The sequence below is a fragment of the Tursiops truncatus genome, chromosome 11, assembly GCF_011762595.2.
Source record: "Tursiops truncatus isolate mTurTru1 chromosome 11, mTurTru1.mat.Y, whole genome shotgun sequence".
In the NCBI taxonomy this organism is placed as follows: domain Eukaryota; kingdom Metazoa; phylum Chordata; class Mammalia; order Artiodactyla; family Delphinidae; genus Tursiops; species Tursiops truncatus.
Genome location: NC_047044.1, coordinates 22,586,085 through 22,602,209, shown reverse-complemented (window position 1 = coordinate 22,602,209; position 16,125 = coordinate 22,586,085). Strand labels below are relative to the sequence as shown.

The 16,125-nt window shown below is 39.2% G+C and overlaps 1 protein-coding gene and 1 pseudogene across 8 annotated transcripts in view; both read left to right on the top strand.

Moving 5' to 3' along the window:
• APAF1 (apoptotic peptidase activating factor 1) overlaps window positions 1-16,125 on the top strand; it is a 106,229-nt gene that overhangs the window by 1,811 nt on the left and 88,293 nt on the right. For all 8 annotated transcript variants that reach the window (XR_012324237.1, XR_012324238.1, XR_012324239.1 and 5 more), the window contains exons 2-4: window positions 1,188-1,361; window positions 1,495-1,681; window positions 2,343-2,540. Coding sequence is in view for 3 of the 8 variants with exons in the window: in XM_073788313.1 (XP_073644414.1) it covers window positions 1,224-1,361; window positions 1,495-1,681; window positions 2,343-2,540 (523 nt within the window). In the remaining 5 variants the exon portion in view is untranslated. The remainder of the gene's footprint in view (window positions 1-1,187; window positions 1,362-1,494; window positions 1,682-2,342; window positions 2,541-16,125) is intronic.
• LOC117314422 (U6 spliceosomal RNA) lies at window positions 7,843-7,956 on the top strand (annotated as a pseudogene).

Here is a 16,125-nt window from a genome sequence, read left to right as displayed (position 1 = left end):
ATAAATATTAGGACTTTAGTATGACCATTGTTTATAAAATCTTAACTTAAAGGAAGTTTTAAAATTGTACAAATGATAATGTGTATTGAAAAAATATTAAGACAGTATAGAAAAGAAGAAAAAAGAACTGGGGAAAATTCCCCCCAAATCTTGCTACTTGGAAGTAACCCAAACATTTTGTTGAACAGACTTCTAAACATCTCTCTATGCATTTATATGAGACCAACACATATTTTGTGCTATACATGGTATCATATTTAAATTTTTTTCAATCAGTGACATGTCATGAGCACCTTTCCATGTCAGTACATGGAGATGTCTTATTGTAAATGGCTATATAATATTCCATCTTATGTACCGAGTCTTTTTTTTTTTTTTTTTTTTTTCGGTACGTGGGCCTCTCACTGTTGTGGCCTCTCTTGTTGCGGAGCACAGGCTCCGGACGCGCAGGCCCAGTGGCCGTGGCTCACGGGCGCAGCCCCTCCGCGGCATGTGGGATCTTCCCAGACCGGGGCACGAACCCGTGTCCCCTGCATCAGCAGGTGGACTCTCAACCACTGCGCCACCAGGGAAGCCCCATACTCTAATTTTTTTAATCCATACTCCGAATGATGGGCATTTAGGTTGTTCTAATATTTTTATCTTACCTAAACACTCTCTATTAACCCTTTTTGTGGATATTTTTGCATACATATATGAGTATCTCTCTGAGGTAAATTCCTAGAAGTGGGATTTCTGGGTTAAAGAGAATGCTTACTTTAAACACATCTTACCTTATAAGCCTTCCAGAAAAGTTGCATCCACTTTGTACTCTCCTCAGGTATCTTAAAAGAATAATCATTACCTCACACCTTTGAAAGCATTAGATTTTGTTTATTTAAAAAAAATCTTTGCATGTCTGCCTGATGAAAGTCCACTGGGGAAAGCCAGGACATAGATGAAGCCCAGGGGAGGACAGAGTGACCGGCGGTGCAGACAGCCTGCTCGTTTTCTTTTCGGCGTCCCCCTTCCGTCCTCCTTTCTGTGGGCGGACACGTAGGAGAGTTTAAATAAACTCTGTTTAAATAAATAGGAAAAAAAACTTTGCAAAAGAAGTCTTATTTTCTTTACATTTTTCATTACCAATGAGGTTATACATCTTTTCATATCTTTATTGGCTTGACAAATATTTTGATGTTTGCCTGTAGCTCATGGTTGACAGAGAAGGAAAAATTTGAGGGAGGATGGATGCAAAAGCGCGAAATTGTTTGCTTCAACATAGAGAAGCCCTGGAAAGGGACGTCAAAACATCCTACATCATGGATCACATGATTAGTGATGGAGTTTTAACAGTGTCGGAGGAGGAAAAAGTAAAAAATGAGGTAAAGCCCTCTGAGGCAGTCTATGCTTTCTTAAAAAGTTTTAGAATTTATTTCAAAACTTGTACTGGTCTCCACTAATTTATGTTGCAAATATATTCTTTGTAGTATACTAAACTACTTTTTTTTTTTTTAGCCCACCCAACGGCAACGAGCAGCTATGCTAATTAAAACGATACTTGAAAAAGATAATTATTCCTATATATCATTCTACAATGCTCTGCTACATGAAGGGTATAAAGATCTTGCCGACCTTCTCCATCGTGGCATTCCTGTCATATCTTCTTCCAATGGCAAAGATTCAGTTGGAATAACTTCATATGGTTTGTATCCATGATACTTTCTATCATAAAGGCTCCGTTGCTGCAGTTTGGTCTTATTGTAGATGAAATCTGCTAGAGAGACTGATCAGTTCACTGAATCATGCATGTGAAAAAATTATCGTTTTCCAATTCAAATATTTTTATTTGCATCTATGTTACCTCTCTCATTTCCTTGCCCAGTGAACTATCTACTGCTGAGGTAATAATATACATACCATAATTTTTAGAGATAATACGGCAATTTATAGTCCTTTATTTAAGTTCTTCAGTTTTGTGTTTATCAAGTTCAAGCATAGGAAAGAATAAGAATCTTTAGAAATCTGTGTTCTTGAAAGCAATTCCATATTCTTTCCTTTACAGTCTCTTCTCAGTTTTTAGTATGAGAAAAAGATTGGAGAGTCAGGGAGGAATAGGGTGAGTAAGGGCAGATACAGATGGAGATTTTCATTGTCTTTAGTCATCTTGAGAGGTATATGTTTGCTTTTGTTCTGGGTGTTCTGAGAAATCAAAGTTGAAGTTAATATGCTAGCCACATTTTCTTACTTCTCTTGGAAATTCTGAGGCTGAGACCTCAGCCTTGCTCTCTTTGGTTTTTATGGTGTTACTTGAGTAACCATTTCAGAGTTCTCTTCATTCATGCTTGTTTTGTTTTGGATTTCAGTAAGGACAGTCCTGTGTGAAGGTGGAGTACCACAGAGGCCCGTTGTTTTTGTTACTAGGAGGAAGCTAGTGAATGCAATTCAGCAGAAGCTCTTCAAACTGAGTGGTGAACCGGGATGGGTCACCATATATGGAATGGCAGGTTGTGGGAAGTCTGTATTAGCTGCAGAAGCTGTTCGAGATCATTCTTTCTTAGAAGGTAAGTTTTGATTACCATTGCTGGCTAAGAAGATATTGTTTAGGCATTGCATTAGTTTCCTGTTGCTGCTGTAATAAATTACCAAAACTTTTGGGGGCTTAAAACAACACAAATTTATTATCTTGAAGTTCTGGAGGTCAGAAGACAAAAATAGCTCTTACTGAGCTAAAATCCAAGTGTCAGCAGTGCTTAGTTGCTTTTGGAGGCTCTAGGGAGAATCCTTTTCCTTGCATTTCCCAGCTTCTAGAGGTGGCCTGCATTCCTTGACTCATGGTCCATTTCCCCATTTTCAAAGCTGGCAGTGCATAGCATCTTCAAATCTTTCTCTCTTCTCTGGTCTTTGCTTCTGTCATCACATCTCCTCCCCTGACTTTCTTGCGTCCCTCTTACAGGGGCCCTTGTGATTACATGGGCCCCACTGGATAATCAAGGATTATCTCATCTCAGAATCCTTAATTTAATCGCATTTACAAAGTCCCTTTTGCTGTGTAAGGTGATATATTTACAAGTTCTGTGGAATATGTTGTGGAGATCATTGGCTGGTGCGGGGGAGCGGGGTGGGGGGGCATTTTTCTGCCTACCGCAGGTGATTGAATTTGAATTTTATTTTCTGCCCTGCCTGTCACAATCAGGCTTGACTAGCCAGGCCAATAAATTCATGTGTTACCAGATGGCACTTATTATCAATGGAATGAAGCTATTTCCCTCGTATCTTAATAATTGGGGGAATTGTAGGGTTGACAAAGTATCTTGAAAGGTTGTCCAGCTTGTATCCCTGACTTTCAACAGTATTAGACTTACAGCTTCCTGTCAGTTGAGTGTCTGTTTTGGCACAGAGTGTTGTAGGGAAGGAGATAGTTGGAAAGTTGGTTCCAATAAGGACCATCCCAGTGGGAGATTCTCCCATGTATTTGGCATCTGTATTAAATAAACTATTAATTCCATTTCCGCAATTAATTCTATCAGTTACTTATCTTTAAAAATAAAAATCTTTAGTAACTTGTTTATCTTATGTGTAATCTCAAGAAAAAGAAAAATTGTGAGTTGACTGTAACAACCAATGGGTTTTTGCAGGCAGGCTTTATAGATTCATGTGACATCTGGCAACTGATTTCCCTTGCTTCAGATATTCATGTATTCAATAAATACTTGAGAACCTATTATGGATCTTGGCACTGTTTTGGGGCAAAAGGGATTCAAAAAGAAGCCTGTGCATCTAAGGAATTTACTTACGGTCTGGTAAGGGAGGCAGACATACAAACAAATTACATCATGTGTGATAAATTGAACAGTAGAAACAAGTATAAGGTACAAAGTTAGAACAAAGGAAGGAAGCTTTCTGTCTGGGGGAAGAAAATGAACAAGACAGGCTTCCTGAAATGACATTTTAGCTGGAGTTTGAAGGAAGAATAGAAAGAAGTTTGCAAGGCCGACTAGGCAAGGATGGGAGAGTAGAGAAGGTGGGAAGGGTATTGGGTAGTTACTGGAGTGGGGAAGGACATATGGTGCAGAAGAGGATTTAGGACATTTGGCAGGTGTACTGTTGACCCTAATGAGTCTGGTAGGTTCTCAGGGTATTCCCTATCAGGAATATTATATAGCTTCCTCAGTCTTTGGTTGCCTCCATCCATTTTCTGGGGAACTTAAAAAGATAGTTCCTGACTTATAGTGCTTAATAACTTTTTTTGTGTTTACAATATATAATCACCAATTAAGGTAGTTTATGACGGGCTTCCCTGGTGGCACAGTGGTTGAGAGTCCGCCTGCCGATGCAGGGGACACGGGTTTGTGACCCGGTCCGGGAAGATCCCACAGGCCGTGTAGCGGCTGGGCCCGTGAGCCATGGCCACTGAGCCTGTGCGTCTGGAGCCTGTGCTCCGCAGCGGGAGAGGCCACAACAGTGAGAGGCCCGCAAAAAAAAAGATAGTTTATGACAAGATGACAAAATGAATAGAGTAAATAGTCAGCACCTGAGAGATTTAGAAAGTTGGAGGCTAGGGCACATCTATTGTACACACCTGGTTTTAGTTAATACTTCACAGCCCTTGTTAACAGTATTGATCATACTCTTGTCAGAAGTAGGCCTAATTTCCTAAGCCCTGGTTTTTCTCCTTTGTCATTGTAGAGAAGTTTCATGAGACTCAGAGCCATGCACATTTCAGGGCTAAGGATTTATTTATTTATTCACTTTTTTTTTCCCCTCTCCTGCAAAGTTGATCACCAAGGATATTTCAGGATAAAATTGGTTTAAATTTCTTTAGTGTGAAGAAATGGTCTTCCTTTCAATATAGTGATGAATTTCCTTTAAACTATGTATTTATAATATACCAATTTATAGGGTTAAAATGTGCTCTTTAAATCTATGTATTTATAATATATGTATTTATATATTATTTTAAACTATGTATTTATAATACTATGTATTTATAATATACCAATTTGTAGGGTTAAAATGTGCTCTTTAAATCAGTTTTAATCGCTCTATATTATTGGGGTGAATTTTCAATTTTAGGGGTTAAAATTGACCAACAACTTATGGAATTAACTAGCCAGGAATCATATTGTATGAATTGTGGTCTCGGAATAGATTTTCACCACTTTGTTTTGAGAAAATGCCAGAGATACTAGCAATTGTCCAGTGCATAATGAGCTTAATTCATATCCCTTATAAGCTTTTGTGAGATCTCAAGTATGGAAGATTGAGTAAATCATATTTAGTTTATAGCCCATTATCCTATTAGGTCTATCTAAGGCTTAGCTTCTTGCTGTGTTTATTTCCTTTTAAAAATTTCCCATTCTCATTTCCCTCCTCTAAAGGAAAACACACTCCTATGTGTTTCCTTTACACAACTACAACACTGCTTCATTTCTGACACCAGATGTGTGAGTTTTCCACACATCCAGCAATTCTTCAACACGAGCTGGGTGTCCTGTGATTTAACTCACTTCTGAAACTATCTACCTGGAGATAGCATCAGATCCCATAGGTTAAGGGTTCAGTCCTACAAGACTGCCCCCTAACCCCTTCACATGCCAATTGCTAGTCCAGGTTGTTTGTTACCTGTGCTTCTGACAACTATACTTATTAGATTACTGGTTTATTATACAAGGATAAAACTCTGGAACAGCCAGATGGAAGAGATGCATGGGGCACGTATGTGGGAAGGGGTGTAGAGCTTCCGTGCCCATTTTGGGTGTATCACTCTTCCTACATCTCCTTGTGTTCAGCAACCCAGATGCTCTGTGAATCTTGCCCTTTTGGTTTTTTTATGGAGTCTTCATTCATTATGTAGGTATGATTGATTAAATCATTGGCTGATTGTGATTGAACTCAATCTCCAGCCACTCACTCCCCTCTCCTCTGGAGGTCTGGAGGGTGGGGCTGAAAGTTCCAACTCTAATCAAGGGGTTGGTTCCTCTGGTAACCAGCCCCTATCCTTAGGTTATCTAGGGGCTTTTCAGAAATCACTTTATTAACAGAAACTCAGGTGTGGTTAAAAGGGGCTTGTTATATGAATAATGTAAGACACCATTTCACTTTTATACCCTGGAGCTATTTCAGGAACAAAACTAAATAGTATAACAAAAGATGCCCCTAAGGCTCTTCTTATATGGGAAATTACAAGGATCTTAGAGCTGTGTGCCAGGAAGAGTGATGAAAACCAAATATATATTTAATCACAGAATTACACCTCCCCATAGGCGATCTTTCTAATGTATTTATTGTATATTCTTTGTAAATGTATGTGTAACGTATGTTTTCTTGTAAAATGTTTGTTTATATGTAAATATTTTAAATTTGCATACTTGTTAATGTTAATTATTTTCTTCTGTTTCTTATCTCACTTGACACTATGTTTTTAAGATTTATCCTTGTTTTATGTACATATTATTTGTTACACCTGATTGCTATCCTCCATGGGGTACCTCCAATACATTTTATTGTTCATTCCCTAGTTAATAGATATATAGATTGTCTCCAACTCTTTGCTGCCCCAGCAAAGCTCGGTTGAACTTTTACAGATATGAGAATTTCTTGAGTATATGTAGCTAGGACCAGAATCTCCAAGTTACAGGATATATAAATATCAAATTTGATTGCCCTCCAATCTGTGCATTCCCATCAATAGCATGTGAGGGCTCCTGTATCCTCACTTCTTTAGTGACACTAGGTATCATCCAGCTTTGTAATTTTTGCCAGGCCAGCAGGTGTAAAGTGGTATCTTTTAATTTGCATTTCTCTGATAACTTGAATTTGACCATTTCTTCATAAGCTTTTTAGGCTTTTGGGTTTCCTTGTTTATAAATTTTGTTGATAACATTTGTCAGTTTTTCCATTTTGTTGCTTTTTAGGAATTTCTTATATATTCTAGATAGTAGGGCTTGTTGCTTTTAGACTTTGTAAATACTTTCTCCTTATATTATCTGTATTAATTTTGTCCTGGATGTCCTTGATAGAAATCTTTAATTCTGATGTAGTCAAATTAATTTTTTTTGCCTTCTAATTTGTGTTTCCTGAATTTTCTTAAGTAGTCCTATTATAGTCTTACCATTCATATTTAGCTTTTTTAAAAAATAAATTTATTTTATTTTTGGCTGCATTGGGTCTTGGTTCCTGCACTCAGGCTTTCTCTAGTTGTGGCGAGCAGGGGCTACTCTTGGTTGCCGTGCGCGGGCTTCTCACTGCAGTGGCTTCTGTTGTTGCAGAGCATGGGCTCTAGGCGTGTGGGCTTCAGTAGTTGTGGCTCGCAGGCTCTAGAGTGCAGGCTCAGTAGTTGTGGCGCACAGACTTAGTTGCTCCGCGGCATATGGGATCTTCCCGGACCAGGGCTCAAACCTGTGTCCCTTGAATTGGCAGGCAGATTCTTAACCACTGCACCACCAGGGAAGCCCCATATTTAGCTTTTTAATCTATTTGGAGTCTGCTTTTGTATATCCACTAGTTCAAGAGTAGATACTTTCCTAAAGAAAAAAAGTTTTTTTTTTTTTGGCTGTGCTGCGTGGCATGCAGGATCTTAGTTCCCTGACCAGGGATTGAACCCGTGCCCCCTGCAGTGGAAGCGTGGAGTCTTAACTACTGGACTGCCTGGGAAGTCCCCCTAAAGATGAATTTTAATCTCTGGAGTTCATTTCCATTCTAAAATATAGGAATATTAGATTTTTGCTGTTTAATTGTAGTATAAAACCTTTTTTTTTCTTTTGTAAGTGGGTAACTGTATGGGTTACAAACTTCATTAAAACTGTGTTCCTACAGAAATTTTGTTATCTTAGAGCGGTGTTTGGTGTAAATTAATACTATTAAGTGCTTGCTTCGGCAGCACATATACTAAAATTGGAATGATACAGAGAAGATTAGCATGGCCCCTAATCCTTGCGCAAGGATGACACGCAAATTCGTGAAGCGTTCCATATTTGTCTTTCGTGCCCGAGGCTTTTTGTTCTTATTTTGATTAACATTTTTGGAAGGATTCTTCAAGAATAAAATAAATCACATACCTACAGCAAAAAAAAAAAAAAAAAAAAAAAAAAATATTAAGTTCTTAACTACTTATGCCTATACATTTTTAGGAAACCTACTTTCGTTTTGAAAGTTCAACCCTTTATTTATTTAGGGAAATTATAAAGAGTTGATGTATTTTTAAACCATTCATACAATTTTATTTAAGTGCTGAGTTTTTAAAGTATGAAAGTTTTCTTCAGAGGCTGTCTACCTATTTGCTTCCTTCTTTCCCAAGATTTCCTTGATGCTGTTAGATTATTAATTGCTACCTGCATAAACCTCATGTGAAAGTAGGAGGGGTTAATTTTCTCTGAATAAAGGCAATTTTCCTCTGATTAAGTTTCTCTGAATGAAATTACAGGTACAAGCCTCATTCAAGGCTAAATTGCTCCCTCTTGTGCCCATAGTCAAGATGTTTAGATTCTTTCTGAAATGCGAAATTAATGCTTCTGTATTTAACTGTCTTACTGTGATGGTAGGAGATTTGCAGATCAGTTGGTCTTTTGGGCTTTTTGTCTTTCTTTTTAAAGCTAATAGTGTTTTATTTTTCTTGCGTATGTTAATAATGCCCTAATTTAGTTTTAAATTTAGGAGAGAAAGACCTTTTATACTGTAGATAATAGATACTTAAATTTATTTTTATTTATTTTTTGAATTTTGTTTTATTTATTTTTTTATACAGCAGGTTCTTATTAGTCATCAGTTTTATACACATCAGTGTATACATGTGAATCCCAATCTCCCAATTCAGCACACCACCATCCCCATCCCCCCACGGCTTTCCCCCCCTTGGTGTCCATACGTTTGTTCTCTACATCTGTGTCTGAACTTCTGCCCTGCAAACTGGTTCATCTGTACCATTTATCTAGGTTCCACATACATGCGTTAATATACGATATTTGTTTTTCTCTTTCTGACTTACTTCACTCTGTATGACGGTCTCTAGATCCATCCACGTCTCAACAAATGACTCAACTTTGTACCTTTTTATGGCTGAGTAATATTCCATTGTATGTATGTACCACATCTTCTTTCTCCATTCGTCTGTCAATGGGCATTTAGGTTGCTTCCATGACCTGGCTATTGTAAATAGTGCTGCAATGAACATTGGGGTGCATGTGTCTTTTTGAAATATGGTTTTTTCTGGGTATATGCCCAGTAGTGGGATTGCTGGATCATATGGTAATTCTATTTTTAGTTTTTTAAGGAACCTCCATACTGTTCTCCATAGTGGCTGTATCAATTTACATTCCCACCAGAAGGTTCCCTTTCTCCACACTCTCTCCAGCATTTGTTGTTTGTAGATTTTCTGATGATGCCCTTTCTTTTTTTTTTTTTTTTTTTTTGTGGTACGCGGGCCTCTCACTGTTGTGGCCTCTCCCGTTGCGGAGCACAGGCTCCAGACGCACAGGCTCAGCTGCCATGGCTCACGGGCCCAGCCGCTCTGCAGTATGTGGGATCTTCCCGGACCGGGGCACGAACCTGTGTCCCCTGCATTGGCAGGCGGACTCTCAACCACTGCGCCAACAGGGAAGCCCACTCTTTCTTTTTTTTTTTTTTTTGCGGTACGCGGGCCTCTCACTGCTGTGGCCTCTTGCGTTGCGGAGCACAGGCTCTGGATGCACAGGCTCAGCAGCCATGGCTCACGGGCCCAGCCGCTCCGCGACAACGTGGGATCCTCCCGGACCGGGGCACGAACCCATGTCCCCTGTATCAGCAGGCGGACCCTCAACACCTGCGCCACCAGGGAAGCCCTGATGATGTCCTTTCTAACTGGTGTGAGGTGATACCTCACTGTAGTTTTGATTTGCATTTCTCTGATAATTAGTGATGTTGAGCAGCTTTTCATGTGCTTCTTGGCAATCTGTGTGTCTTCTTTGGAGAAATGTCTATTTAGGTCTTCTGCCCATTTTTGGATCGGGTTGTTTGTTTCTTTAATATTGAGCTGCGTGAGCTGTTTATATATTTTGGAAATTAATCTTTTGTCCATTGATTCATTTGCAAATATTTTCTCCCATTCTGAGGGTCTTCTTTTCATCTTGTTTTGCTGTGCAAAAGCTTTTAAGTTTCATTAGGTCCCATTTGTTTATTTTTGTTTTTATTTCCGTTACTCTAGGAGGTGGATCAAAAAAGATCTTGGTGTGACTTATGTCAAAGAGTGTTCTTCCTATGTTTTCCTCTAAGAGTTTTATAGTGTCCGGTCTTACATTTAGGTCTCGAATCCATTTTGAGTTTATTTTTGTGTATGGTGTTAAGGAGTGTTCTAATTTCATTCTTTTACATGTAGCTGTCCAGTTTTCCCAGCACCACTTATTGAAGAGACTGTCTTTTCTCCTTTGTATATCCCTGCCTCCTTTGTCATAGATTAGTTGACCATAGGTGCATGGGTTTATCTCTGGCCTTTCTATCCTGTTCCATTGATCTATATTTCTTTTCTTGTGCCAGTAACATATTGTCTTGATTACTATAGCTTTGTAGTATAGCCTGAAGTCAGGGAGTCTGATTCCTCCAGCTCTGCTTTTTTCCCTCAAGACTGCTTTGGCTATTTGGGGTCTTTTGTGTCTCCATACAAATTTCAAGAATTTTTGTTTTAGTTCTGTAAAAAATGCCATTGGTAATTTGATAGGGATTGCATTGATTCTGTAGATTGCTTAGGGTAGTATAGTCATTTTCACAATATTGATTCTTCCAATCCAAGAACATGGTATATCTCTCCATCTGTTGGTATCACCTTTAATTTCTTTCATCAGTGTCTTACAGTTTTCTGCATACAGGTCTTTTTTCTCCCTAGGTAGGTTTATTCCTAGGTATTTTAGTCTTTTTGTTGCAATGGTAAATGGGAGTGTTTCCTTAATTTCTCTTTCAGATTTTTCATCATTAGTGTATAGGAATGCAAGAGATTTCTGTGCATTAGCTTTGTATCCTGCAACTTTACCAAATTGATTGATTAGCACTAGTAGTTTTCTGGTGGCATTTTTAGGATTCTCTATATATAGTATCATGTCATCTGCAAACAGTGACAGTTTTACTTCTTCTTTTCCAATTTGTATTCCTTTTATTTCTTTTTCTTCTCTGATTGTCATGGCTAGGACTTCCAAAACTATGTTGCATAATAGTGGTGAGAGTGGATATTCTTGTCTTGTTCCTGATCTTAGAGGAAATACTTTCAGTTTTCAAAATTGAGAATGATGTTTGCTGTGGGTTTGTTGTATACGGCCTTTATTATGTTGAGGTAGGTTCCCTCTATGCCCACTTTCTGGAGAGTTTTTATCATAAATGGGTGATGAATTTTGTCAAAAGCTTTTTCTTCATCTATTGAGATGATCATATGGTTTTTCTTCTTCAGTTTGTTAATATGGTGTATCACATTGATTTGCATATAGTGAAGAATCCTTGCATCGCTGGGATAAATCCCACTTGATCATGGTGTATGATCCTTTTAATGTGTTGTTGGATTCTGTTTGCTAGTATTTTGTTGAGGATTTTTGCATCTATATTCATCAGTGATATTGGTCTGTAATTTTCTTTTTTTGTAGTATTTTTGTCTGGTTTTGGTATCAGGGTGATGGTGGCCTCATAGAATGAGTTTGGGCCTGTTCCTTCCTCTGCAATTGTTTGGAAGAGTTTGAGAAGGATGGGTGTTAGCTCTTCTCTAAATGTTTGATAGAATTCATGTGTGAAGCCATCTGGTCCTGGACTTTGGTTTGTTGGAAGATTTTTAATCACAGTTTCAATTTCATTACTTGTGATTGGTCTGTTCATATTTTCTATTTCTTCCTGGTTCAGTCTTGGAAGGTTATACCTTTGTAAGGATTTGTCCATTTCTTCCAGGTGGTCCATTTTATTGGCATAGAGTTGCTTGTAGTAGTCTCTTTGGATGCTCTGTATTTCTGTGGTGTCTGTTGTTCTCCTTTTTCATTTCTAATTTTATTGATTTGAGTCCTCTCCTTCTTTTTCTTGATGAGTCTGGCTAATGGTTTATCAATTTTGTTTATCTTCTCAAAGAACCAGCTTTTTTTTTTGATCTTTGGTATTGTTTTCTTCGTTTCTATTTCATGTATTTCTGCTCTGATCTTTATGATTTCCTTCCTTCTGCTAACTTTAGGTTTTGTTTGTTCTTCTTTCTCTAGTTCCTTTAAGTGTAAAGTTAGATTGTTTATTTGAGATTTTTCTTGTTTCTTGATGTAGGCTTGTATAGGTATAAACTTTCCTCTTAGAACTGCTTTTGCTGCATCCCATAGGTTTTGGATCGTCGTGTTTTCACTGTCATTTGTCTCTAGGTATTTTTTGATTTCCTCTTTGATTTCTTCAGTGTTCTGTTGGTTATTTAGTAATGTATTGTTTAGCCTCCATGTGTTTGTGTTTTTTATGTTTTCTTCCCTGTAATTCATTTCTAATCTCATAGTGTTGTGGTCCGAAAAGATGCTTGATAAGATTTCAGTTTTCTTAAACTTACTGAGGCTTGATTTGTGACCCAAGATGTGATCTATCCTGGAGAATGGTCCTTGTGCACTCGAGAAGAAAGTGTAATCTACTGTTTTGGGGTGGAATGTCCTATAAATGTCAATTAAATCTATCTGGTCTGTTGTGTCATTGAAAGCTTCTGTTTCCTTATTTATTTTCATTTTGGATGATCTGTCCATTGGTGTAAGTGAGGTGTTAAAGTCCCCCAGTATTACTGTGTTACTGTCGATTTCCTTTTTTATAGCTGTTAGCAGTTGCCTTATGTATTGAGGTGCTCCTATGTTGTGTGCATATATATTTATAATTGTTATATCTTCTTCTTGGATTCCTTGATCATTATGTAGTGTCCTTCTTTGTCTCTTGTAATATTCTTTATTTTAAAGTCTATTTTATCTGATATGAGTATTGCTACTCCAGCTTTCTTTTGATTTCCATCTGTATGGAATATCTTTTTTCACCCCCTCACTTTCAGTCTGTAATGTCCCTAGGTCTGAAGTGGGTCTCTTGTAGATAGCATATATAGGGTTCTTGTTTTTTTTTTTTTGCGGTACGCGGGCCTCTCACTGTTGTGGCCTCTCCCGTTGCGGAGCATAGGCTCCAGACGTGCAGGCTCAGCGGCCATGGCTCACGGGCCCAGCTGCTCTGCGGCATGTGGGATCTTCCCGGACTGGGGCACGAACCCGTGTCCCCTGCATCGGCAGGCGGACTCTCAACCACTGCGCCACCAGGGAAGCCCTGGTTCTTGTTTTTATATCCATTCAGCAAGCCTGTGTCTTTTGGTTGGAGCATTTAATCCATTCACGTTTAAGGTAATTATTGTTATGTATATTCCTATGACCATTTTCTTAATTGTTTTGAGTTTGTTTTTGTAGGTCCTTTTCTTCTCTTTTGTTTCCCACTTAGAGAAGCTCCTTTAGCATTTGTTGTAAAGTTGGTTTGGTGGTGCTGAATTCTCTTACCTTTTGTTTGTCTGTAAAGCTTTTGATTTCTCCATTGAATCTGAATGAGATCCTTGCTGGGTAGAGTAATCTTGGTTGTAGGTTCTTCCCTTTCATCACTTTAAGTATATCATGCCACTCCCTTCTGGCTTGTAGAGTTTCTGCTGAGAAATCAGCTGTTAACCTTATGGGAGTTCCCTTGTATGTTATTTGTCATTTTTCCCTTGCTGCTTTCAAGAATTTTTCTTTGTCTTTAATTTTTGCCAATTTGATTGCTGTGTGTCTTGGCATGTTTCTCCATGGGTTTATCCTGTATGGGACTTGCTGCGCTTCCTGGACTTGGGTGGCTATTTCCTTTCCCATGTTAGGGAAGTTTTTGCCTATCATCTCTTCAAATATTTTCTCTCGTCCTTTCTCTCTCTCTTCTCCTTCTGGGACCCCTATAATGCGAATGTTGTTGCATTTAATGTTGTCCCAGAGGTCTCTTAGGCTGTCTTCATTTCTTTTCATTCTTTTTTCTTATTCTGTTCTTCAGCAGTGAATTCCACCATTTTGTCTTCCAGGTCACTTATCCGTTCTTCTGCCTCAGTTATTCTGCTATTGATTCCTTCTAGTGTATTTTTCATTTCATTTACTGTATTGTTCATCTCTGTTTGTTTGTTCTTTAATTCTTCTAGGTCTTTGTTAAACATTTCTTGCATCTTCTCGATCTTTGCCTCTATTCTTTTTCTGAGGTCCTGGATCATCTTCACTATCATTATTCTGAATTCTTTTTCTGAAAGGTTGCTTATCTCCACTTCACTTAGTTGTTTTTCTGGGGTTTTATCTTGTTCCTTTATCTGGTACATAGCCCTCTGCCTTTTCATCTTGTCTATCTGTCTGTGAATGTGGTTTTTGTTCCACAGGCTGCAGGATTGTAGTTCTTCTTGTTTCTGCTGTCTGCCCTCTGGTGGATGAGGCTATCTAAGAGTCTTGTGTAAATTTCCTGATGGGAGGGACCTGTGGTGGGTAGAGCTGGCTGTTGCTCTGGTGGGCGGAGCTCAGTAAAACTGTAATCCACTTGTCTGCTGATGGATAGGGCAGGGTTCCCTCCCTGTTGGTTGTTTGGCCTGAGGCATCCCAACACTGGAGCCTACCTGGGCTTTTTGGTGGGGCTAATGGCAGACTGGGAGGTCTCAAGCCAAGGAGTACTTCACAGAACTTCTGCTACCAGTGTCTTTGTCCTCAGGGTGAGCCACAGCCCCCCCCCCCCACCTCTGCAGGAGACCCTCCAACACTAGCAGGTAGGTCTGGTTCAGTCTCCCCTGGGGTCACTGCTCCTCCCCTGGGTCCTGATGTGCACACTACTTTGTGTGTGCCCTCTAAGTGTGGAGTGTCTGTTTCCCCCAGTCCTGTCAAAGACCTGCAATCAAATCCTGCTAGGCTTCAAAGTCTGATTCTCTGGGAATTCCTCCTCCCATTGCTGGACCCCCAGGTTGGGAAGCCTGACGTGGGGCTCAGAATCTTCACTCTAGTGGGTGGACTTCTGTGGGTGGACTTCTGTGGTGTAAGTGTTCTCCAGTCTGTGAGTCACCCACCCACCAGTTATGGCATTTGATTTTACTGTGCTTGTGCCCCTCCTACCATCTCATTGTGGCTTCTCCTTTGTCTTTGCATGTGGGGTATCTTTTTTGGTGAGTTCCAGTGTCTTCCTGTCGATCATTGGCCAGCAGCTAGTTGTGATTCTGGTGTTCTCACAAGAGGGAGTGAGAGCACGTCCTTCTACTCCGCCATCTTGGTTCCTCGCTTGGTACTTAAATTTAAATCTGAAAAATTCATTAGCTAGTTGTATCAGGATACTTTCTTTGCCTTGTCTTTAATCCTGGGATGATTTTAGAAAATCTTAAATAGAAAGTGCAAATTAAAAAATAACACTTCAGGAGCAACAGGTATTTTAAAACTGTGTTTTTAACATAACAGTTGTAGTATCTTCATTTAAAAAGAAGTAAAGTTCTTTTCATTTGCCCTTCTGTTCTTTCTCCTAAATTCGTCACCAGTGGTAGTCATGGTTAACAGTTTAGAGTGAGTTTTTCCAAACTTTTTCCTATGCATTTACAATCATGTATACACAGAGAACATAGCTAAAAGTAACATAGTCAAAGTAAGTGAAGCCTCACGGATTTACTGTTTCATAAGTGCTGACTCAAGCTGAAGCAAGCCTAGAGAACGTCAGGAAGCTTTCAGGAATAGAGTAGGACTTGTTGTTTACCTTCTTCTAAGACATTGGCACTGGTAATCAAACCATGCTTCACAGCCTTGCCTTACCTCACTTACTGCAGAGTTCTATTTCTTCTGGTCATTTGTGTTTTAAAAAAATATTTATCTAATTATTTTGGCTGTGCTGGGTCTTTGTTGTGGCACGCAGGCTTCTTAGTTGTGGCATGCATGCGGGCTCTAGTTCCCCAACCAGGGATCAAACCCAGGCCCTCTGCATTGGGAGCACGGGGTCTTACCCACTGGACCACAGGGAAGTTCTTGGTCATTTGTTATCTTTTAGATTCTCTTGTAGTTACTACTCAGTTCATTGCCAAATTCTGATCTAGGTCCCCTCCCCTCATTCCCAAGCCTTTGCTATACCTTCTAGATTCCTCTGTGATCAGGAAGCTCCTCTATATCATCAGCCCTTCTTAGAATATTTGCCTCC